Source organism: Scylla paramamosain, chromosome 1 (assembly GCF_035594125.1).
Source record: "Scylla paramamosain isolate STU-SP2022 chromosome 1, ASM3559412v1, whole genome shotgun sequence".
NCBI classification, from domain to species: Eukaryota; Metazoa; Arthropoda; class Malacostraca; order Decapoda; family Portunidae; genus Scylla; species Scylla paramamosain.
The window spans coordinates 39,979,778-40,005,346 of NC_087151.1; the positions used below are offsets into that span (position 1 = coordinate 39,979,778).

A 25,569-nucleotide genomic window follows, 5' to 3' on the forward strand; every position below is an offset into this window, starting at 1 on the left:
AGTCATATCCCGAACACCCGAACACCTTCCTCCTCATCTTGGTCTTCAGTCTTCATCAGCCATCATTCATTCAAGTGTCTACTCTTCACGCGCCGCTCACCACTAAGGCAGAATAGTTTTTTTTTTTTTTTTTTTTTTAGTTGAAGGAAGTTTAAGGAAGAATAGGTTTTATTTTATCTATCTACTCTTTTTTATTTGTTTGTCTTTATTGATTTTTTTATTGTTATTATTATTTTCTTTTGGTTAAATCGAGTCAATTTTTGTTGCTTTGTCATTTTAAGGTATAGGCTCTCTCTCTCTACCAGACCACGCTGAATGGTGTTTTAATAAATTTAGATTCATTGCGGTAAACAGTGGAGACAAGCAGACCCAGCCCATTTAGTAATATGACGGCAACGAATGGTCTTAGTAGTTACCGGAATACACTTTCCTTGGGCAATAACCCATTTCCAAGTGTTAAGTGTGTTGTTCGCATACGTGGAGTGTATGAGTGTATGCTCCGTTAACAGAATGTGTGGTTATTTGAAACACTGAAATATTTTAACGATGCGTTGAAGGTGGTATTGGCTTTCACAGGCGAGGGCGGGGCTCCTCTGCCACCCGTCTGTCTCATAATTTTGGTGAGGTTTGGTGAGAACACAGCAGGTCAAAGCCACACTCAAGGCTTTCCATGTTGTTGGGTTTCATTGCTTCATTATAGTTTGAATGCTGTACCATCACCCTAAAGTCTTATCATCATCAGTTTCTATAGAGCCGCTGCTGGTCAGAAGCCCCCACAACCTTCTCCACTCTCCTCTCGGTTCCTCGTTTGTTGTAAACCATTCCAGCAAAACTTTTTTTTATTCTTTATCATCTGCAACTTCTATTAAAGCCCAGCCTTATTTTAACATTTCGAAGTTGCTATTCCGTTACTTCATTTGTCTATCTACTAAATGTTCAGTTCTTAACGCGCCTTTTCCATGGCCATTTCTTTCCTTTTTCTCTGTAGTTAGAATGTTTTCAGCTTTAGTACGCTTCCTAATAGTAGATACACCCACCTGTCTAAAAGAAATCAAATTATGGGTAAATTTTTCCTTGTGTATCACATCTGTGACGTCTACATGTTGACCTCATATCAATAAAAAAACGTAATTAAGGAAAACGAAGAAATATACATATTGCATAAAGATAATTAACACTTTTTCATTTGTTCGACAAAACAAAATATTTTTCCTAATTGTGGCTGTATCGGTCACGCTCTACACACAAAGGAATACATAGGATGAACAAATGCCAGTAGACACGCTGATCTATAACAAAGGTGTTGTATAAATATGCAGTGACTATACATTACCTTTTTTCGCTTTCCTGTTCTGCCTTCCTTAACCCGGAAATGTGCTGTGTTCGAGCGGTTAATTAACATGAAACACCCCGACCACCTGCACCAGCGCGCCTAACAAAAGACTGTTGTGTGCATTAGGTCTGTGGCTAATGGGCTTGATACAACTGTAATTACTGCATAATGAGTCTTATGCAGGTGTCCGGGTCGTTATTTCAAGCGTAAACAGGCTAATATCACAGGTGAGAGAGTTTGCAGTGCAGCGAGGCGAAACTGGTGTGTGGCATGAGGGGAACGTCTTAAGTGGAGCAGATCCACACCCCCGACAGCGTCCCAAGATCTGGTGGTGGTGGTCTGCCCTCTTACTTTGGTGAAGCTAAAAAGTAGTGCATTAAAATTTGTTGTGTGTGTGTGTGTGTGTGTGTGTGTGTGTGTGTGTGTGTGTGTGTGTGTGTGTGTGTGTGTGTGTGTGTGTGTGTGTGTGTGTGTGTGTGTAGCTCATTTTCTCTTACTTGTCACCCAGAACATACCACCTTTTTTTTTTTTTTCCAATATTTTCGTTACTATGTACTTGCTTTCAATGCTCTCTTCTTTCTCCTTGTTATTTTTCTTTGTGTGTGTGTGTGTGTGTGTGTGTGTGTGTGTGTGTGTGTGTGTGTGTGTGTGTGTGTGTGTGTGTGTGTGTGTGTGTGTGTGTGTTATTGAAAAATTGTATTTATTTTTACAGCCATAGATATTAAAAATGTGTTTTTTATACCACATATAGTATTTAAACCATATCCAATCGCATTTTTGTCCATTTATACATAGCTTTATACCCATATGTGTTTATTCCTTTCACTGCATTTGTTTACCGCCACCTTGTTCCTGAAGTTCATGTTCACATCTCTGTATTCCTCTTGACTCGCCTGTCTTACCGTCCTCAGCCCAGCAGCTCACACCTCAGACACTCATTCTCGCATTTATGTTTCATCGTCACGGCCAGCTCTCGTTATTTCTGCTCTTGTGTCACCGTATTAGTCGTTCACACACACATCACAGGCTTACTCATCACCTCATAATTCTCGGTGTTCCTGCGTTGCCTTCAGAATGAGGTTTCGTGGCTATAATCTTCCTATTTATCGCTTTTTTTAATATATTTTATTTATTTATTTATTTATTTTTTACCTTCTGTACTTTCTTTGTTTATCACTTCCGTCTTCGTCTGTATTTCATTTTTCTATAGTTCTTCGTTAATCATTGATTCATATTCTGTATAACCTCCTCCTCTTTCCCGTGTTTTAATTTTCTTCCTCGTTTTTATTCTTTTTCGCTTCCTCCTCTCTTATCATTTCCCTCAATAACTTCCTTGGCAATCGTATTTTCACAAACTTGATTTCATATATTGATAGGATGTTTTCTAGAGGCGCCCCTGAATAGTACATGACCTCTGATTCCATTCTTCTTTCTTTGCAGAGAGCGAGAGACATCCAAGTTCCGCGTGGACGTATCTGTGGCCGAGCAGGACGAGGTGATCTTCTACCTTACCTATGAGGTCAGTGCTTCTTCCCTTCTATCAAGATGAATGGATGGATTCCCGAGGGTCTGCTCAGTTAACCTCAGTCTCGCCCTTGTAGTACAGGCATTTCCAGGGGTTTTGTTTTTCTTCCCTTCGGTCCTTCTCTTCCTTCAATTACTTCTCTATTCAGAATTATCTACTTTTTTCTCCTACAGTGTTTTCTCCAGTGTCTTCGTTACTAAACCTCTTATGCTCTGGTGTTTTCTTTTTTTTTTAAGGAAGAAAGCCCCACTGGTCTTTCTTCTTTCATTTTCTTTATTTCTATCGTGAAAACATTACGTACGAGTATAGCACCATATTACTTTTTGTTTCTCGAGAGTTTTTGTTACACTCTGCTTTGTTGTTTGTTTGTTTGTTTGTTTTCATGTGGAAGGGAGAAAGGCTTACAGGTCTCCCTTCATTTCACTTACTTGTATGTTCCAGACATTTTGTTTCTCTAGTGTTTTCGTTACTAGTTATGCTCTGTTATGCTCTCCTTCACTAAAACAAGTTACATTTAAGAGACAGAACGACAAAATGCTTACGATTACTCGAACGTTATGAAGCCTTATAAGTGAGAGATTAACCACAACAAGATTTAAGGAATCGAAAAAGAAATCACTAGAAGTCCTTATGGTGAAAAAAATTAGATTACTTGGACTTGTACTGAGAAAAAGAAACCAGTAGGAATTAGAACGTGGAGAGAGAGACTGCGACTGGGATTCTCTAAGGATGAAGGAACCACTTGCAGGATTCTCGAGGATCGCAGGAACGTCTTGGGTCCAATTCCCTCGCGAATATTGAAAGGAGGAGGTCTTGTGCCTCAATGGTAATGAAGCCAATCTGTCGCGAAACTGTAAACGGCTCGTGCAGAGAGAGAGAGAGAGAGAGAGAGAGAGAGAGAGAGAGAGAGAGAGAGAGAGAGAGAGAGAGAGAGAGAGAGAGAGAGAGAGAGAGAGAGAGAGAGAATTATAAATCCAGCAAGAGAGATTATTATTGTTATTATTACATAAAGTCTCGAAAAATACCAGTGGATTTGAATTCAAAACATAATTATAATTGTAGACTGTAAGACGTAGCTGTATATTGAAATATATAGATATACTCGTAGTTATGCTTTGAAAATGAAAATAAATAAATAAATAAATAAGTAAATAAAAAAATAGAGAGAGAGAGAGAGAGAGAGAGAGAGAGAGAGAGAGAGAGAGAGAGAGAGAGAGAGAGAGAGTACTTAGCATTAATATTTTAGCAAATTTCTCCTCTGTCTTCTAAATAAGTAAAGAACAACATATTTCAGTCACGAATGACGGCTGACACCTTTCTTGTCTCCTTCCTTCCTTCCTTCCTTCTTACTCCGTCTCCTTTCACTCCTCACTCCCTCCCTCTTTCCTTTCGTCCCTTCCTCCTTTCTTCTCTCTTCCTTCCTTTCTTTCTTCCTTGTCGCTTTTTCTATATCCTGTAAATGCTATCTCCTTACCTTATTTGACGGTCACGAGGTAAACCTTGCAATATATCTTTGTGTTGATCTAAATGGGTTAGTTTGGGGTAAATTTTAATGTTTTAGAATATAGTAATTTCACTAGGTTAGTTTAATGTTAATTTTAATGGTCTTGTTTCGTGACCCTAATTGCAGTAGCTTTCCAGAATGTCTCATTACTTCAGGTGTGTGTATGTGTGCGTTGGGGAGGGAGATGGTTCTCTCTCTCTCTCTCTCTCTCTCTCTCTCTCTCTCTCTCTCTCTCTCTCTCTCTCTCTCTCTCTCTCTCTCTCTCTCTCTCTCTCTCTCTCTCTCTCTCTCTCTCTCTCTCTCTCTCTCTCTCTCTCTCTCTCTCTCTCTCTCTCTCTCTCTCTCTCTCTCTCTCTGCCAACACTTACAATAGATTACGTCACCATTTTATTTTTTATTTCAAACCTCTCAGTGTGTATAGCTTATAATTGCTCGCTAAAATCGTCTAGTGTTACTCAGATGACGTTCCAAGTGTTGTGCCATTATTAGCAGGCCAAGGCTTCAAAGATAGACAAGACCGTACGTACCTCGCTTCAAAATCAAGCAAATATATATAGCAAACAAAATATAGCAAGAGTACTGCCAGGAGCGTATAATAGCCTTTTATACATTTTATTTTTCGGTCCAGGTGAGTGTTTGGGTCAACGAGAGCCGCCTCCCTGTCCATCCAATCATCCTTCTCCTTCAGTCCAGACTTATAATTATGATTACGTCAATGTCTCTCCCCGAAGTTCTTGAAAGGAGCGGCGCGAAGGCGTGGTGTGGGGCGAGAAATGGACGGAAGATGGGACAAGAGAGTAAAAAGTATAAATATTTATTTATAAAGAAGAAAGGGAAAAAAGTGTTATACGACTCGAAGCTTTAACAATACAAAAAAAAATAATGATTATGATGATTATAGTATGTGATGGTGGTGGTAGTAGTAGTAGTAGTAGTAGTAGTAGTAGTAGTAGTAGTAGTAGCAGTAGTAGTAGTAGTAGTATTTCTTTTTTGCTGATCTCCTCTCAGTATTCGATTATTTTACTTTTTTTATTCTTTTTTTATAACGTCTCGTGTTTCATCATTTTCAGAACCACACGGCAATACTTTTCCTCCATAGTAGTAGTAGCAGTAGTAGTAGTAGTAGTAGTAGTAGTAGTAATGTTGATGATAATAATGATAATGATAATAATAATGATAATAATAATAATAATAATAATAATAATAATAATAATAATAATAATAATAATAATAATGATAAGAAGAAGAATGACAAGAAAACAACACTAACAATAATAATAAAAATATATATTATTATTATTGTTATTATTATAACTAATAACAACAACAACAACAACAACAACAACAACAACAACAACAACAACAACAACAACAACAACAACTAGAGCGGCGTGAGGTGATAATGGCGATGGGCGTGCGCTGCGTGATGGGGGATTAATTATATTAGTTGATAATGAGGGAGTTGGAGGGAACCTGAATCCTCTTGGCCTTGAGGGAGGCGGAGGAGGAAAAATATTGGCGTGTGGTGCTCAAAATGATGAAACACGACACGTTCGAAAAATAAGGTAAAATAATCGAATATTGAGAGGAGACCAGTAAAAAGAAATGCTGAAATATAATAATGTGTAGGAAGAAGCTACGCAGAAATGAAGGATATGTCTGTGTCCGAGGAAAATAAATATCTAGCAATAAATAGATAAATAAATATGAAACTGTATAGAAGAGGATATTTAGAAAAGGAGGACGTGTCTGTGGCTGAGCAAGAGAAGAATCTAATAAAAATGTTGAAATATGACAGTGTATAAAAATATAATTAGGAAAGGAGGACAGCTTCAAAAATCATGAAATTTATGTAGAAAAGACAGAAGTCGAAAAGAAAGGAAGTAAAAATAATCAAATATTATATGTTGAAGGATAAGTCTAGTAAAAATAAAAATACGCATGAAATCCAGAAATCATTAAATCTAGAGAAATGTAAGGAAAACATTTGCAGTTATAAGAAAAGTGTTGACAAACTTGAACACGATCGTGGATACGAAAATGAGATTGCTAAAATATTTTACCTGGTCATTTTTACTCTATAGGTGTGACACTTAGATTCTTAAGAAGTAAAATAAAGGAAAACATAATTATCCCATTCATGTTTATCTTCCCAACAAAACTTATTATGATAAGTTCTCTTGGGAAGATAAACTATTGTAAAAAAATGTATAAAACAAATAATCTGAATCCCCGCGTATTGCCGAGTAAGAAATAAATCTGTATATAAAAGTAAAGAAACTTTGAAAGAGAATCAAGAAAAAATTGAAAACATAATATATATAACAAGTTCTTGATGAAGAGTTAAGTTAAGAAACAAAAACACTTTAAGAAAGGCCACGTGTTGCAACATCATAAGAAATTGTGAAATAAATTTATGCATGTAGAAAATTGAAAATTAAAAAAGGAACATGAAAACATATTATATTACAATATAACTTTTCCTTTCAGGAAGATTATTCAGAATTTGCAACTTGAAACAAATGTCGTCCCTCTGTGATGAATCGCTTGTATTTTTACTGAGAGAGAGAGAGAGAGAGAGAGAGAGAGAGAGAGAGAGAGAGAGAGAGAGAGAGAGAGAGAGAGAGAGAGAGAGAGAGAGAGAAAGTAAATTAAGAACAGCAGGTGTTAATAAGTCTTAAACACACACACACACATACACACACACACACACACACACACACACACACACACACACACACACACACACACACACACACACACACACACACACACACACACACACACACACACACACACACACACACACACTCCTTCCTTCCCCGCAGAGACGAACGAAACTCAAACTTTGGAAATGTGAATAAGAGGTTAGAGAGTCGTGGAGTGTAACCGAGAACTTAGAAGTGAGTGGATGATGTCCGTCTGTCAGTCCTAAATGTTTTGAGGGACTCGGGAGCTCGGAAAGATGCGAAATTGTGGAAGTCACCTAGCATGAATTACTGTTTGTGAGTAAAATATGATCCTTATTCTCGTTATCTGGATAATGATCAGGTGAGCTGTGAATAAATGTAAACTTAACCGAACCTAACCTTATGTAACCTAATCTAACCTAACCTAAATTAGCCTAACCCATTCCTCCTACTATTTCTTCCTCCTCCTTAGCCTACAAATTTCGGGACTGTCTGTTTGTGGGTAAAATATTATCCCTTTTAAAGTCGTGATCTGGATAGTGGTGAGGTGACCCGTGAAATTAAGAGAACTGCATTAATGTAAACCTAACTGAAACAAACTTTATGTAACCTAATCTAACCTAACCTAAACTAACCACTCCTCCTCCTCCTCCTCCTCCTCCTCCTCACAATATCTCCCACTCATCCCGCCACCTGGTCCCTTCTTCCGTGTTTGCTATATGACTGCCCTCTGTTGACTCCCTTCATTCCCACCAAGCAAACTTTCCGTTGTTTTGTTGTCTTTAGCCCAGACTTTTAATTCATTCCGGGTGCAGTAGAGCGTAGTGTAAAGGCTGGTTATCTTCATCACTCTCTCATAGGGGCAATGATTACGTAGAGGTAAGAAGACAGGGAAATGACATAGGACTGTCAACTCAAACTGCGTACTTGAGTCATTTGAAACTTTTACCCTTCCCTCGTTATGTACTTGTTTAGTGGGAAATGGAAATATGGCATAGCAGCTTCCCTCTATATTTTACTCGTAAGCTTGTTAGAGAGAAAAAAATTGTTTTGTTCTAATTATTCGTCATAGTCACGAATAGAGAAAAGTTGCGTACAGGTAAAAAGGCAGAGAAATGAATAGGACATAGCAGTTTCTCTTTTCCTTCCAGCTATATTCTGTACAAGTTTGTTAAAGAGAAAAAGATGCAATCCCATTCTAATTATTCATTATAGCCACGAAGAGAGAAAAGTTACGTAAAGGTGGAAACAAAAATTTATACTGTTATATTTTATTCTATAATATTATATTATTATTATATTATATATATTATTATATTATTCATTATAGTAACGAAGAAAAATGTTCTGTTGATGGTTGAGAGTCCAGGGAACGTTGCAATACTTATGTCAGCTTTTATTTTATTTTCCTTTTTTTTTCTGCAGCAAAACAATGATGATGGTCTGCATTCGCGTGACACTGGGCAATTAAAGGCATTTTTAGAATCATTTATCTCTACTTTTCTTTAATTATCTGTTTTACATGTTAAATCATAAACTGTAAATTGTTTTGTAAATTGTCCTGTGTGTGTGTGTGTGTGTGTGTGTGTGTGTGTGTGTGTGTGTGTGTGTGTGTGTGTGTGTGTGTGTGTGTGTGTGTGAGAACCCACCTCTGAATCAACCTTAAACTGCCTCTTCTTCTTCTTCTTCTTCTTCTTCTTCTTCTTCTTCTTCTTCTTCTTCTTCTTCTTCTTGACGAAAGGAACAAACTATTGACACGGTGACCTCTGCAGTTTCTTCCTAATACCAATCTCCATCCGTCAAGACACACACACACGCAGCTCCCTTGATCATGCGTCTTGTAAAGGGATTAATCACCTCCCTGTGACCCGCGCTCAGGTTTTGTGCCTTATGCAAATTACTGGTGTTTCTCGCTTTTTCTCCACTGTTTCTACCACCAAATCTTTCCTGCTGTCTGGCGAGTAACAGAAAAAAACTATAAAAAAGCAATAGAATGATCTCTTTATCCCGTTCTGGCTCAATTAGCAACACACCCTTTTTACGGCTTGAGCTCATCATGTCCGACGGCTCCCACTCGGTCAACGCAACCTAATAATATCTTTCACGGTTGCCACACGCGGGAACTCCATGCTCAAGTTCTTGTACCTGAGGCAAAGGTAAATAATCATAGCGGTGACGTATTTCATATTCTAGTTACGTATACCTTTTTGATGAGGCATTCAGATAAGCGAAAAGAACCCAAAAGCGAAATTAGTCGGGAGTAAACTCGCCTCACCCGTTTCTTCCGCTAGACTTCCACACCCATAAACCTTTTCCTGCTCTAATACCATAGCGAGTGTGTGTATATGTAAGCGAGTGTGTGTATATGTAAGTGAGTGTGCGCATATGAGGTTACTGGTGTGCTGCGAGGGTGTAGTGTAGTTCAGTGTTTCGCTAAGGTTGTGCGCTGTTACTATCACCAAATTCTCCTATAGTTGTGTGTTCTTAAATTTTTACCTTTTAGTAAGCCTGCACTTTACTGCATACGAGGTTGGTCCGCCGTTAAAGTCCAAATATACCTTTCATGCGCCACTAAGCAACAAAGTTTGAGACCCACTTGTATAGACAGACTAAGAAGCTTTTATAGATCTTGTCCTGGCCGTCTTGTAGCCTCCCCTTGGTGACTAATACTATGCACGCTGCAGGAGCCTCGGTCGTGTTAGTTATTTCAGGTCGCCATGAGGTGTTTTGCTTCATACATTATTCCCGAAGGTGAGAATGTACTGACAACACGGACACGGGGCAAGACTCTCTCTCTCTCTCTCTCTCTCTCTCTCTCTCTCTCTCTCTCTCTCTCTCTCTCTCTCTCTCTCTCTCTCTCTCTCTCTCTCTCGACATTTTTTCAAGTAGTTATTTTTTTTACATTTAGAAAAATTTAACTCCCGCACTACGTAAGAAAAGAGAGAAAAAAAAACGATAAATAGGAAGAGTACGAGCAGACGTAGGAGGAGCAGGAGGAGGAGGAGGAGGAGGAGGAGGAGGAGAAAGAGGAATAAAAAGTAGAACAAAAAAAAAACGTGTAAAAGATTTCCTATCGTTTTATTGACATCGTTCTCGGGTCCTGGCAGGGCGTTGGGTGGATGAGGGGCAGGGAAAGGGCGGGAATGAGTAGGAGACTGTGAGGGTGATATTTTATGCAGCTGCCACTTTTTGAAGCGGCCCTGACTTTGATGTGCGAGGGGAGACCAACATGAGGTGAGCGGTGTTATTGATGGGCTCAGAGAGAGACACTCAGAGGAACTAGCGGTGGCAGGTGTTAGACAACGTAAAAAGAAAAATTATTAAAGTGACAGTAGAGGCAGTACACGATATGATAGTGAGGGAAAGTACACGAGAGAACAAATATCAGAGAAAAAACAGGTTATGAACGAAATAAAAGGGAAAGGAGAAAAGGCTGTGATTAAAAGTAAGAGGAGAAAAGTCAAGTAAGAGGGGAGGAAGAGAAAAGTTAGAGAAGAGGCAACATATAAAAACAATAAAAGGAAAAAAGAAGAGAAAAGACAAAAAAAAGGAAGAAGAGAAAAATATAAGCGAAAAGGCTGTGTGCTGAAGGACTTAAAGGAAGAAAAAGTGAAAGGACAATAAAAGGAGAAATGAAAGAGTGGAAGGAAAAAAAATCATGAAAAGGAGAAAATATTTGAGAAGAAGCAAGGATGTCGAGAAATAGTAGAGAGAGAGAGAGAGAGAGAGAGAGAGAGAGAGAGAGAGAGAGAGAGAGAGAGAGAGAGAGAGAGAGAGAGAGAGACAGACAGACAGACAGACAGAAAGAGACAGACACAGACACCCAGACAGACAAAGACCCAGAAAGACAAAGGCACAGACACAGAGATTTGTGAGAGGTGATGAAACAAAAAATAAAGATTAAAAACAAAGGCACGGGGAATCTGTCGGCTTATAAAGGGATTACCTGGATACCTATACTAATCTGCTGTGTAAACCTCTACCGCCAGGCGACGAGACGGGGAAAGCAAAGAAAATCTCCCACTCTCTCTCTCTCTCTCTCTCACTCTCACTCTTTGTGTTTCCCCGCCACCGAAGAGCAAAAAGTAAGGGAAATATTAATGGGAAACAACAGAAATGATGAGAGAAACAAGGTGAAAAAAAAGAGGAATTTAAAGGATAGAGAAGGATAGAGATGAGTTTGAGTGATAGTTATGAAGAGAAAGGGAAGAGATGGAGAAGCAATATCTTGGAACGAAATGAAGGCAAAAATGCAGAGAGGAGGAGGAGGAGGAGGAGGAGAAGAAGAGAAAGAAGAAGAAAGAAAGAAAGAATGAATGAATGAAAAAATGAATAGTCTAGTTATGAAGGGAAAGGGAGGCGAAGAAATATTTAGAAAGGAATGGAAGGTAAATACGAAGAAAGAGGAGATGAATACAAGAAGAAACAGAAGAGGAAGAAGAAGAAGACAAAAGAAAAAATAAACCGGATAGAAGGGAAAGCGAAAAACTAAAGGGAATATGTAGAAAATGGAAGAAGAGAGAAGAGGAGAAGGAAAAGGAAAAGGAAGATTAACTACCAAGGCACGTAATCTTTCATTCCGTGTTGGTCTTATTACTTGGTACTGTACATCTCACTTAAGTCTGCTCTCTCTCTCTCTCTCTCTCTCTCTCTCTCTCTCTCTCTCTCTCTCTCTCTCTCTCTCTCTCTCTCTCTCTCTCTCTCTCTCTCTCTCTCTCTCTCTCTCTCTCTCCTTTGTCTTCCCTCCTCATTTTCTACCTCAATTACTTCTTTCATTACTAGCCTTGATTCTCTCTCTCTCTCTCTCTCTCTCTCTCTCTCTCTCTCTCTCTCTCTCTCTCTCTCTCTCTCTCTCTCTCTCTCTCTCTCTCTCTCTCTCTCTCTCTCTCTCTCTCTCTCTCTCTCTCTCTCTCTCTCTCTCAACATATTTTCTCTTATTCTCTTTTTCAACCTTTCTATTTATCACCGTCTTCCTTTCTTCCTACAACTTTTTCCTCTTCTTCGTTCCTCCCTCCTCCTCCTCCTCCTCCTCCTCCTCCTCCTCCTCCTCCTCCTCCTCCATTCAGTGCTTCTCTTCTAAGTTCTTTTTATCTTTATTTCTCTTTCCTCGTGTACTTTGATTCCTTTTTCGACTGGCAATTTCATCTCATTTATCTTAACCTTGTCATTGCTGCTTTCCTCCTCCTCCTCCCCCTCTTCCTCCTCCTCCTCCTCCTCCTCCAGTGACATTAATCATATTGCCACAAGAGTGATTGATGTATATTGTTAGCAAGTCAAGATTACTTCAGGACAGTGGTGGTAGTGGTGGTTGTGGTAGAGGAAGCGGTATTTTTAGTAATGATAATAGTGGTAATAAGTAGTAATCATGTGACGGTGATAATATGTAAAGTTGTATCTTGTCTCTAGGGATGGTTGGCCGTGTAATTAAGCCTAAATACTAATCAGTGAATGTATATATGTGTTTTTGTTTTTTTCTTCTTTTCGTTGTCTAGTTTGGTGATTGCATTTATACGCTGTTGTTGTTTTTTTCTTTCTTTTGCTTCAGTTTAGTGAATGAATCTGTATGTTATGTTTTCCTTTCTATTTCTTCTTCCTCCTCGTGGTTTATTTCGTGTTTTTCGCTTCACTTCGCTTCCCTCCTCCACGGTTGGCTTTTATCCCTTCCTGACTTCATTATTTTTCCCTTTGTCCTCCTCCTGCATTAGGGTCAAGGTCTGCTAACATTAGTTTTCCTTTTGTCTTCCTTTGGGCTTTTCATCTTTGGGTTCCTTTCTTCCTCCATTTCTTTCTTCCTTTCCCTTGTTCTTCTACCTTTCTCGCCTTCGTTTCCGTTCCTTTGTTTTCATTTCTGTTTTCCTTCTTACTTTCCCCATTTTTCTTCCTTTTCCTATCTTCAGTCTTCCGTTCAGTCAGTTTTCTTTACCTCATTCCTTTATCTCTACTTTCCAGCGTTTCTTTTTTCTTATCTTTCTTTTTATTTTTTTTCTTACTTTCTTCTTTCCTTTTTTTCTCCATGAAATCTATGTGAAAATCGTATTGTTTCCACCTACATTCTTCTAACAGTTGCGTTTAAATTATTTCAGTATTTTCATGCCCTAACATATAAGCTTTTAACGCATCTAGTATATTAGACTCTTCTGAACTTGCTAAATGCCTGTCTCACCCTTTCCTGCAACCTCGCTCTGCCTGATTTTATATTTACTCTCCTCCCCATCTAGAATTCACCAGTATATTCACTCTTTCATCTCGCTCACTGATAAACTCTGGAACTCTTCGCCGGATTCCATTTTCTTTTATCTTTCTAGAAAACGAGATCATGTTCAGAAGCGAGAGAGGCAAAAAAACTGGCTCACAAATAAGATTATCGATGAGTTAAACAAACTTTGGTGGAACGTAGTAGGTGTACAAACATTAGATAGTTGCAAGAGGAGGCTGGATTGATTTATAGATGAAGATGCAAGTAAGTTTTAATTGCTCATGAATTGCCAAGTGAAGATCAACTGGCCTTTACAAACTTCTTATTTCTCTTATGTTCTTGTGTTTCATGACTTTAGTACTTGAAGAAAGGAGTATGGAGAGGAGGTTGAATGACTTTATAAATGAAGATGACCGTAAGTCTTAGTGTCCAAAAGTTGCGTTGTGAAGGTAACTGGACTTTACAACCTCATTTTCTTTTGTCCGTATGTCTCACAACGACTGTTTGAAGAAAGGAGTATCAAAACACCACCAAATCTAAATCAGGCAACTCCATTGAAGTCTTTTTTGGCAATTGTGTTTTGTGGACGTGACAAAATCATGGGGTTTAGGAGAGAAAATTTCTTATGCCCATGAAAAGAAAGACACTTGATCCTTGGAGGTGGATGAGAGTGGTTTGTGGAAATTATTGCAATACCACTTTGACAATACACGAAATATGTATACTGTGTGAATGAAAAATAAATATTCTCCGTGTTCTATATTTTTTCGCCACGGAGAAAGTGCTGTGGACGTAAGAGTGCATTAGGCAATGGATGACTCAGATATGCTGCACAAACATTCGTCAGTTATTGCTACAAGAACAAACACAAAAAACAAATTAGGTCGTAAGGTCAGAAACAGCATTATTTTTTCATTCAGAGAGAGACGAATGTGTTTTGCTGGTAAATATATAAACCAACTGAAAGCAAACATACGAACGTGAGTAAATAGAAACTGAGAGGTCATGAGCATTAGTCTCTCTCTCTCTCTCTCTCTCTCTCTCTCTCTCTCTCTCTCTCTCTCTCTCTCTCTCTCTCTCTCTCTCTCTCTCTCTCTCTCTCTCTCTCTCTCTCTCTCTCTCTCTTATTCACTTATTCACTTATTCACTTATGTATTTATAACGCTTTTTTTTTTTCCAGGCTGTTATAAATGGCGGCAGAATATTGAGTCCCCTTAGCCCCGTGTTGCATGACGAGGAGATGTAAAAATGCCACGCTTATTTATGGTCCGGATGCAGGACGCGGACGCTGCTGCCCAGAAATTTAGGCCGAGGGTTACAGAATATTCCACGATGAATTCTGAAAGTGGCAGCTTGGACTCAGTGTCAGTGCTTTCGAACCTTCCGCGGCCATGCCACTATGGAATTACGTAAATAATTAAGGGGTGTATATAGTTTTTTTTTTTTTTGTGTGTGTGTGTTTGTATATGTGTGTGTTATTTTTCTAAAGCCATGCTCGTTCTGCCAATGGGAAAAAAGAACAATGCACAAAACAATGGTAAGAAAAATTTCTGAAGCGTTCGAACGTGAGTGGCCGGCGCGGTGCTACGGGAGTGAAGGTCTGGCTGCTTGAGAGAAGGTGGAGAAGGAGGAGGACGAAGAAGAAGAGGAGGAGGAGGAGGAGGAGCGGGAGGCGGTGATGGACGAGCCGTGTAGAGTGGGCAGGGCGTGGGACCGGACCTGTGTGTGTGTGTGTGTGTGTGTGTGTGTGTGTGTGTGTGTGTGTGTGTGCTGGCTTATAAGTTTCCTTTCACGTATTTATTTTCTCAAACTTAAGATATTACTGAAGTGACTATTACCAACAAAACATGTCTTTTCTTGCACTTTTTCTTCCTCAGTTATCTTTGTTTATTTCACAATTACTTCCATCCTCTGCAGCTCCACATCTAGTTTACATCTACGCCTTACTCATTCTCTTTATATCCTTTCCTTCAACACGTGGTCACCAGACTCTTTAAATATATTTATTTCTTCTTCTGATCAGAAGGCGGTGAAGTACTAGCAGGCACCAAATTTTCCTTTTATCATTCTTGAGGCACAAAGGAGCAATGAGTAGAGTGATGGAGAACGAAGTGTTTGTCTTTATAGTTATCAAGTATTCAAGCCGCTCTTCCTTCCCTCCCCTTTACTCCTACATCTCACTTTCGCAGGATTTTCAAGCCGTACAAACGTTTGTCATCTAAATTATGCACAGCCTTTGTCTCGCGTATTATTTCACTGAGGATCTAAAGGACTGAGGTATAAGCTGTGGGTGGGTTAGCATGAACCTTCTGCGAATATATATATATATATATATATATATATATATATATATATATATATATATATATATATATATATATATATATATATATATATATATATATATATAAAAGTGGCTCCCGCACATGTGAGAGGGGAGGAAAACGAGATTAAGGGGAAGGGAATTAAAGAGATAAGGGTGAACTAAAGCCAGAGTATTAAGTTGGCATTACAAACGGTGCGGTTTTTCCTTCAAACTGTCATTCCTTCGTAGCTTTTCTGCAGCACAGTTTTGGCCTATAAATCCTTGTTGAAGAGAATGATCTTTTGATAATGACTTAGCCAAAAGCTAACATTAACTTGCCTTACATAACCTGCATAGTTACAAGGGCCAGTATCAAGTGAACCGGCTATGAAAGAATGGTAATTTTTTGTTCCCCGAGTAATGCAAACTTTGGTGTAGGTAGAATAATATAAAGCCAAACTAAGGAAGTAAGAGAATATTTCTTATACATTATGATGTAACTTTATTGATCAGTGGAATAAAAAATGTACTTACCGATCAGAATACAGAGAGAGAGAGAGAGAGAGAGAGAGAGAGAGAGAGAGAGAGAGAGAGAGAGAGAGAGAGAGAGAGAGATTACGTTAATATGAAAGTGTCTGTCAGGAAGCTGCGGTTCGACAGACCATACCACTTCCCATGAATGTATCAATAATAATATGGTATGTATGATATATGCATGATTACTTAATGGCAATAAATAAACTTACTTAATGTCAATAAACAAACTTATTGACTCTCTCTCTCTCTCTCTCTCTCTCTCTCTCTCTCTCTCTCTCTCTCTCTCTCTCTCTCTCTCTCTCTCTCTCTCTCTCTAAGACTATCGTTAAATAGACTGGCAGAGAGACAGGCGTACACAGACAGTGTTTTACCGCCGCACCTCGAAAAAAGAAAGAAAAAACTAGACACACTACAGACGCGCAAGAAGCAAACCAATACTGATCGTTCCCAGAAATTTATTTTGTCACTCACCACCAACTCTCGTATTCATGTAAACTGTATTCCTTGTTCGCTATCGTGATATAATCTGTACTTTCTGGGTGTTGATTTAAGTTATGTATTCTTAAAAGCATTGTTCTCTCATAAGGACTATTTCAAAGGGCGCAGATATGATTGCAAGGCTTCTCTTAGGTGTTCGTATCATCATTGATGCAGCGTACTTGGCTAGCTGTCACTGTAATCATGGAAATGTACCTAGAAATTCACTGGAGTTCGATAAAGTAAGTCGAGAAACGTTTATGAGTATGAGACCAGGATTGACAATAAGCGAAGTAGACAACACAAAAAAATGAATAAATAATCTATATTAGATAAAAGATATGGACAGTTTTTTTGAAAATGGACTAAAACTCAGGTAAATTTTATAGACAATAGAATATTACTGAAAAAGATTACCATGAGAGAAAATGTTGGCAAAGTACAAACACTGCAGACGGGTTCACACTTGGCAATTCGCTGCTGAATTGCCACCTGCCACAAGCAGGTAATACCTGGCAATAAATCCTCCCAGCTGGATGTACGTTCAGACAGGCGGCTTGGGAAAGGGTGGCTAGTTGGCGGGAAATGAATATAAAGAAACAGCAACTCAGCAAGATGTCTTTCTCCAGTGACGATGCCGAAGTGATAATTGCATTTCTTTTGGCGTACTGGAAGCTAAAACGGGAAAGAAAACGCCTTTGGACATGTCCCTGGCTGAGTAAAAGAGAAGAAAGGAGAGTCTGCCATTCTTTTGCGTGAGCTGAGTGTGGAAGACCCAAACACCATCATGAGACAGTGGATACGCCTCAACAGGGAGCAGTACCATGGTCTCCTGCAGCTTGTGACTCCCTTTATTATGAAGGAGGATACCCACATGAGGGACGCAGTGACACGTGGGGAACGCCTGACACTTACGTTGCGTTATCTAGCAACAGGTAAGGAAGAGGGATCGGTAATTATTAAGACCTTAGCTCCTTCTGCATCGATTAATACTCATATATATATATATATATATATATATATATATATATATATATATATATATATATATATATATATATATATATATATATATATATATATATATCGTGTCTCGGGTCCCAGAGTTGACGTTGGTCGCTCACTAGCTCCAGCACTGACTTTTCTGCCTCCGGACGCCACATCTTCCACAACTCTCATCCCGAGGACACGATGTAAACAAAGCAGCGGGCGGCTGGACAAGACCAACCTGCCAGTCTTGTTGGCGCGGCTGGCAATTCCAGCTGCCAGGCACCAAAAGTCCAGCAGGCGGGCCAACGCGGCTTGCGGCGGCTAGCAATTCAGCAGCGAATTGCCAAGTGTGAACCCGCCTTAATGGCAGCTATGCTGTGTGTGTGTGTGTGTGTGTGTGTGTGTGTGTGTGTGTGTGTGTGTGTGTGTGTGTGTGTGTGTGTGTGTGTGTGCGCGCGCGCGCGCGCAGGGTTACTGCATTAATAATAAAGCCATTACTAGGGTGAGCGGCTCATCGTGTTTGCAAAATTAATGTTAATACTTAATACTAATGTACAAAGTAACTCAGTTAACATCGAAGGTGAAATTCTCGAAGCTGATGAATCCACGAAATGAGAACTTAAACGGAATGAATATGAAAACGAAATAAACACCATAGTCTAGAATGGAAAGCATGTAATAAGTCTGAGCTTTGATTGAAAACCACTGGACTTACACACTTTGATTAGAAGAACGCATGCATAGATTCCTGTCTAGTTGTGGTCACTGGCCCTCGAATATTCTTTTTGGCTCGTTAGGAACTGGCACATTCAATGTCTCTCTCTCTCTCTCTCTCTCTCTCTCTCTCTCTCTCTCTCTCTCTCTCTCTCTCTCTCTCTCTCTCTCTCTCTCTCTCTCTCTCTCTCTCTCTCTCTCTCTCTCTCTCTCTCTTTCTTTGTAGACCTAGACCAGATTTGCTTCTCACATACAGAAAAGGTAAAATAACATGCCACATTCACACTTACTATAATTACAGTCTTTCTTCCAGTCTTAAGTCCTCTAGTCCGCCAAGAATCTATCAGTTGTTAGGTTTTGAAAGGAGATTGTCAGCAGGCCAGAGGACTTACTGTAAGACTGAGAGTTCTGGGCGAAGCAAACAAAACACAGCGGTGGAAGTGAGTGCAGAAGGTTACTCTGCTTCTGACAACGATTGTACAGCAAGAAGTCCCAAGTTCCACGTAACTCTCTATAACTTTCATTCACCACCACCACCACCACCACCACCAACAACAACAACAACAAAAACAACAACAACAATAGGCTCTATCTTATCGCCGTCATCGCGGTTAGCCGCCGCGTTCCTCAGCTGATGACGGAGATAGGGCACCCGACAGCCTATAGCAGCGGGTGTGGGAGGAGAAGGAAGAGTAGAAGAGGAGGAGGAGGAGGAGGAGGAGGAGGAGGAGGAGGAGGAGGAGGAGGAGGAGGAGGGCTTCAAAGGAGGGATGTTCCAGGGCGGTTCCCGAGGCCTTGGAGATGGGAGGTAAGTGTGGGAGCCCTGGCGCCGCTTCAAAGATATCGACGTCAGGGCCTCTTGAGGGAGCCACTGGGGCACTGAGGACGATGTTCGCTGCCTCAAAAGTGAGTTTATGAAGCCTCTGTCCCATCTTTACTTGGGGCGCCACTACTAGCTGACTGGGTGGCTTTCTCGGCCCAAGGTCACACCGCTCCTTGTCTTAACTCCGGCACCTTACGAAGTTACTGGTGTTGTTGTATACTTTGACATTGCTGGAGGTGTTTAGTGTCTCAGTCTTGCCACGTAAATGATGGTTCTTATGATGCTGTCCAGCGTTCATATCGTCACGCCATCCCTCCCCCTTTATTCTCTCTCTCTCTCTCTCTCTCTCTCTCTCTCTCTCTCTCTCTCTCTCTCTCTCTCTCTCTCTCTCTCTCTCTCTCTCTCTCTCTCTCTCTCTCTCTCTCTCTCTCTCTCTCCCTACCTATTTGAACAAACTAGAGGAGAGCAGAAAGCGATTTTTGCGTTGTGCAGAGGACGGACCAAACAACCTCTGAGCCCCGGCGCCACCACAAAGCCAACAAACCCTCACGGAACACTTTGACTGCAACACTGAAAGTTTGGCAAGACGCCGCGAGCAACTGAAATTATACAAACTTGCGCCGACTTTCAGGAACTTCTGCATCAAAAGCCCCTTGCTTAAAGGAAGCTTACATTTAGTCATCAAGGGATCAGGCTAATGGCTCTAGTACAAAACGAATACTCGGTTTAAAGGCTTGTGCAACTAAGAACCATATTCTGAAACGCTTCTGCCCCACACCACTGCTTTCAAAAGGCTCCAGCTGAAATTATACTGGTTTTTAAGGGTATTTTTTTACGGTTCTAGGGAGAGATTAACAAGATTTCTAACTTATCAACTGGAGAAACATTCTTGAGAACCCGGCTAATCATCTATGTAGCCTTTGAAAATAGACGTGGTGAGAGAGCAAAGTGTTTCTGAATCCGCATCCAAAACGCGTGGACACTTGAAATAGGAAGGTTCATGAGTAGTACGAAGTGAAATGTACGGTACTTGTTTTCGGGGTGTGGCCGTGAAAATATCGTTAATAATAAAGGACGTTAGTGTTCTGTTTTGAGTTAGTGGTGAGGCCCGCAGGTTGTGAAGGTCCTGGTCTGACTGGTGGTGGATGATTGAGTTTGTGGTGGTGAAGGCTGGGGCGTGAGATGTAGTGGTAGTGAGGTGGTGGTGGTGGTGATGGTGATGGTGTGGAAGGCTTGAATATGAGTACTGAAATGGTGAGGGTTAAAGTGATGGTGATGATGGTGCTAGTGGTGGTGATGGTGGTGAGACATGAGGTGATAGTGAGGTGGTGGTGTTGATGGTGATGGTCATGAAAGCTAGTGTCTGTACTCGTGGCAAACACACACACACACACACACACACACACACACACACACACACACACACACACACACACACACACACATTTTCACACAATCACAGTAATGCAGCCTGATTCTTCCCTTCCCTCTCCCTGATCCCTCTTACTAGCCGCCCTTGGCTCTCTGCCCATGACGTATTAAAAAGTCTCTCTCTCTCTCTCTCTCTCTCTCTCTCTCTCTCTCTCTCTCTCTCTCTCTCTCTCTCTCTCTCTCTCTCTCTCTCTCTCTCTCTCTCTCTCTCTCTCTCTCTCTCTCTCTCTCTCTCTCTCTCTCTCTCTCTCTCTCTCTCTCTCTCTCTCTCTCTCTCTCTCTCTCTCTCTCTCTCTCTCTCTCTCTCTCTCTCTCTCTCTCTCTCTCTCTCTCAATAAACAACGAAGCTCTGGTAGGTTCATGGTACGAAAAAGATTTAGAAGTTATAGTAGCTCTGAACTACGTCTAAGAAAGTAATGCAGAGGCCAGAAATAGGGCAGATAGGGTATTAGGATTAATTTTTTAGGAGTGTTAAAAGTAGAAGTCCCGAAATAATATTAGAATTATATTTGACGCTGGTCAGACATCATCTAGACTACGGTGTGCAGTTCTGGTCCCCATATTGCAGGAAGGATATAGATCTATTAGAATCAGTACAAAGGAGAATGACTAAAAGGATACAGGGGATGAGGAGTATTCCTTACGAAGCGAGATTGAAACTGCTAAATTTACATTCTTTATAGAGACGTAGGTTAAGAGGGGACTTGATAGAAGGCTTTCGGTGGTATAAGGGTTATAACAAGGGGGACGTAAACTAAATTCTTAGGATCAGTAACCAGGATAGAACAAGAAATAACGGGTTCAAGCTTGAAAAATTTAGATTTAAAGAAGTGATAGGAAGAAATTAGTTTTTGAATAGGATGGTAGATGAATGGAACGGACTCAGTTCAGTTCAGTTCAAGTTGTTAGTGCTGAGTCATTGGGGAGCTTTAAGAGAAGATTAGACAGATTTATGGATGGGTGGAAATAGGTATAGGTATATTTCACACAGGGACTGCCACGTGTAGGCATAATGGCTTCTTGCAGCTTCCCTTATTTCTTATGTTCTTATCTCTCTCTCTCTCTCTCTCTCTCTCTCTCTCTCTCTCTCTCTCTCTCTCTCTCTCTCTCTCTCTCTCTCTCTCTCTCTCTCTCTCTCTCTCTCTCTCTCTCTCTCACGTCATATAGACATAATGACCTCATACATATGCGACTTTCACGGGGAGTGGCAGGAGTATTTATATATTGCACGGGTTATGGAGAGCAATGTGTGTGTGTGTGTGTGTGTGTGTGTGTGTGTGTAACGCGGCTCTGCTCGTGTTGCAATGGGCGGACACATGCATTACCCAGCGCGCCGTGAGTGCACTATGGAGCAGCGGAAACTTCATTCATGGTGAGCTGTTTCCGTCATTTGTACGTACAGATGCGCTGCTGCTGCCTTAGTCTATCATCCCGATTGAAACCCGTTTTCTCTTCTCTCTTCTTTTACCTTTTTTTTTTTTTTTGGGGGGGGGAAGGAGGTTAGAGGAGGAAATGACAGTTAAGCAAGCCATTTTTTTTTTCTTTTTTTTTCTTTTTACTTAATCGAGGTGAGGAAGGAGAGTAATAGTTGATTTTTTTTCTCTCTTTTTTCACTGTCGGACCTTTTTATGCAGGGGAAAAAAAAGCAAGAATTAAGGATTTTTTTTTTTTTTTTTATCAGTCAGCGGCTTACGAATGGGAGAAAAGGAAATTCACGAACACTTAAGAGGAATTGTACGGTATTTAACTTGAATGTGGGAAACTTTATCACCCGAAGTTTCATGTCATTGCATCCTCCGTGATTTAGATTTATTTTTCACTTTTTTTTTATTTAACTGTGTGTGTGTGTGTGTGTGTGTGTGTGTGTGTGTGTGTGTGTGTGTTACCGCTAGTTTTCTTTTCCTTGTTTTCATTATCATTTTGCATTTATAATCTTTTCCCCCTGATTAGATTTTTCTCTCCCTCTCCTCCTCCTCCGCTTCCTTCCTCTCGTCTTCGTCATCCTCCTCCTCCTCCTCCTCCTCCTCCTCCTCCTCCTCCTCCTCCTCCTCCTCCTCCTCCTCCACTGCCAGTCTTCCTGTCAGCATTTTGCTATATTTTCATGTTACAGTTTTCAGATTAAGTATAGTGTTGCATTACCTTCCAATATAATGTCTTCCTTTTCTTTTCTTTTTTTCTTTTTTCTTTTCTTTTTTCTTTATTATTATTATTATTATTATTATTATTATTATTATTATTATTATTATTATTATTATTATTATTATTATTTTCTACCTCTTCTTCTTCATAGTCTGGTTTTTGTTCTTGTTGTTCTTGTTCTTCTACTTGCTCTTATTCTTACCATTAGTATTTTGCTCCTCCTCCTCCTCCTCTTCCTGCTCCTCCTCCTCCTGTTCCCCCACCTCCTCCTTCACCTTCACCTCCTCCTGTCTCCCTCTTGTGTCTTTATCATCATTCCCAAAACAGCGAATAACAGTTTGGTCTGGACGTGAATTTTTAGCCCACCACCACGTTTTCTTCCGCGTTGAAAGGCACAAGACCAGGCTATTCCAGACTGGCGTGACTTGATAATTGCCCGCCTTTGTCATTCTGATGAGACGGTGACTGCCTGAGAGAGAGAGAGAGAGAGAGAGAGAGAGAGAGAGAGAGAGAGAGAGAGAGAGAGAGAGAGAGAGAGAGAGAGAGAGAGAGAGAGAGCAACCACACTATTATTATTTTCACTGTTTTCTTCGTTGCTTTCATAAGGAGAGAGAGAGAGAGAGAGAGAGAGAGAGAGAGAGAGAGAGAGAGAGAGAGAGAGAGAGAGAGAGAGAGAGAGAGAGAGAGAGAGAGCAACCACACTATTATTGTTTTCACTGTTTTCTTCGTTTCTTTCACAAGGAGAGAGAGAGAGAGAGAGAGAGAGAGAGAGAGAGAGAGAGAGAGAGAGAGAGATAATCGGTCAAGGACGTTCTAACATCAAACTAATACGAGTACATATACTCTGCAAGTCACTTTCAATTTGTTTAATATTCCTGTGTGCTATGATTGAATTCCCCATCATTAAGCTTTTACTTGTATTAGATGCCAGTGGAAGTCATCACAAGTTATATTCCATATTAATACTTGACTGGAGTGAAATGGAATATGTTGATTAAATAAACTTAATGTAGTCGTGTTATAACGTACGTGAAGTTTGGCGTGGAATTATTTTTACATTTACTGGATGAAATTGGCTTAAACTTCTTACACGATGTTGTATTAGAATCTATTAAAGCTGCGGAAAGCAACTAATGTCAGATTTACTTTTCTTTTTTATTTTTGTTTCGAAATCAACACGTAGTCGATTATTTCTTTTAGGAACCACGCAGATCAGCATAACTGTTATATTTTAGTATATTTATAAGTATACATTATATAGTTTTGTAAGTCATGATTGTTATATAGATAGTCATAATCTTCTGTTTTTAAATACGGAGACTTTATATATATTTATTTCCCGTGAGTAATTATGGAAATTTGAGCCATTCGTCCTTCACCATCGACCAGTAGTCCAATGTTATGAACAGACAGGCAGACAGGCATTAACGTTGTACACTATACGAGGACTTAAGTTACTCTTGTTGTTGTTGTTGTTGTTGTTGTTGTTGTGTTTTGTAGTGCAGAAGTATATTAATGTACAACATGTCTCAAATGCCAACACTAAACCATAGGTATTTTCATTAAGTCTCTCTCTCTCTCTCTCTCTCTCTCTCTCTCTCTCTCTCTCTCTCTCTCTCTCTCTCTCTCTCTCTCTCTCTCTCTCTCTCTCTTACAATGGAATATTTCTTTCTCTATTAGGAAATAACGTTCAGTTATTGTCTGCCTCCAGTTAGTGACACAAAACGACGAAATACTATTATTCAATTTATATATATATATATATATATATATATATATATATATATATATATATATATATATATATATATATATATATATATATATATATATATGCACATGTAAAAGATATCTTGACTTAACTCACTCCCTTCTCTCTCTCTCTCTCTCTCTCTCTCTCTCTCTCTCTCCGTAGTGACTAACTGCTCTGAGACATTTCTTCCCGCTCTACAGCCACCTGCAAATATAATAGTGGTTAGAAATTGCTAAATCTACAATTATGATTCCCGTTTTCTTTCTCTTTTTTTCAATACTTGCAAAGATTTTCTTTTTTTTCTGGTGTTGTGAATTGTTGCATATCGCATATACTACGGGTGCATTTTCTGCAGTGTCCCTCTCTCATCATCGCAAGGTTAACAGAAACATTCTTCCTTTGATCCCGTTGAAGCATAATCATCTCGTTGTTATACAAACACTGTCTTACTGAATTTTAAACGTATACTTCTGTGGGTGCATCTCCTGTTCTCCCCGTCTTTACTTATGGCACTACATCCTCTCGTTGCAAGTGATCGAGCTAGGTCCTTCAGCGTCCCTGGGCTCTCGCCTCCGGCGATTGCTTTCTCGACCTACTTCTGACCATGCAGGACTGCTAACCGAGGCTGCGAGGAAGGAACCAAGCGATGCGTTACTGCTGATTAATTGAAATGTATTTGCTTTCGAACTGACATACGAGTATGGAGAATCGTTCCATATATGTTTTTATATTAAAAGTAAAGTGAAAAGATCCTAAATAGAGTGGTGCTGTGTGTTGATAGATAGATAAGTAGATAGATAGATATAATGATTGATTGATTGATTGATTAATAGATAGATAGATAGACTGATTGACTGATGAATAGATAGTTAGATAAATAGATGGATAGATAGATAACTAGATAGTGTATTGACCATAAGTAATATACATCATTTAAAACAAAAAGCGTTAATGGTTTATTTGCTTTATCTCTTTTCCTGTGTTTGTCGGTCTGTGTCAGTATAATTGAGTATTCCTTTAGAATGACCGGAGCATTTTTCAATAGTAGCTGAATTTGATCAACGCAACCATTATAGTATGATTCTGCTTGATGACAAGGTAAAAAGTATGACTATGAATGTGTGTCAAGGGAAAGGTGTTGCTCTCCACCAT

The 25,569-nt window shown here is 39.8% G+C and overlaps 1 protein-coding gene across 1 annotated transcript in view; it reads left to right on the forward strand.

Annotated features, from left to right (window-relative positions):
* Positions 1-25,569, forward strand: part of LOC135105480 (inter-alpha-trypsin inhibitor heavy chain H6-like) — a 181,651-nt gene that overhangs the window by 124,469 nt on the left and 31,613 nt on the right. Inside the window, exon 3 of the mRNA XM_064013609.1 lies at positions 2,774-2,852. Within this exon, the coding sequence (XP_063869679.1) occupies positions 2,774-2,852 (79 nt within the window). The remainder of the gene's footprint in view (positions 1-2,773; positions 2,853-25,569) is intronic.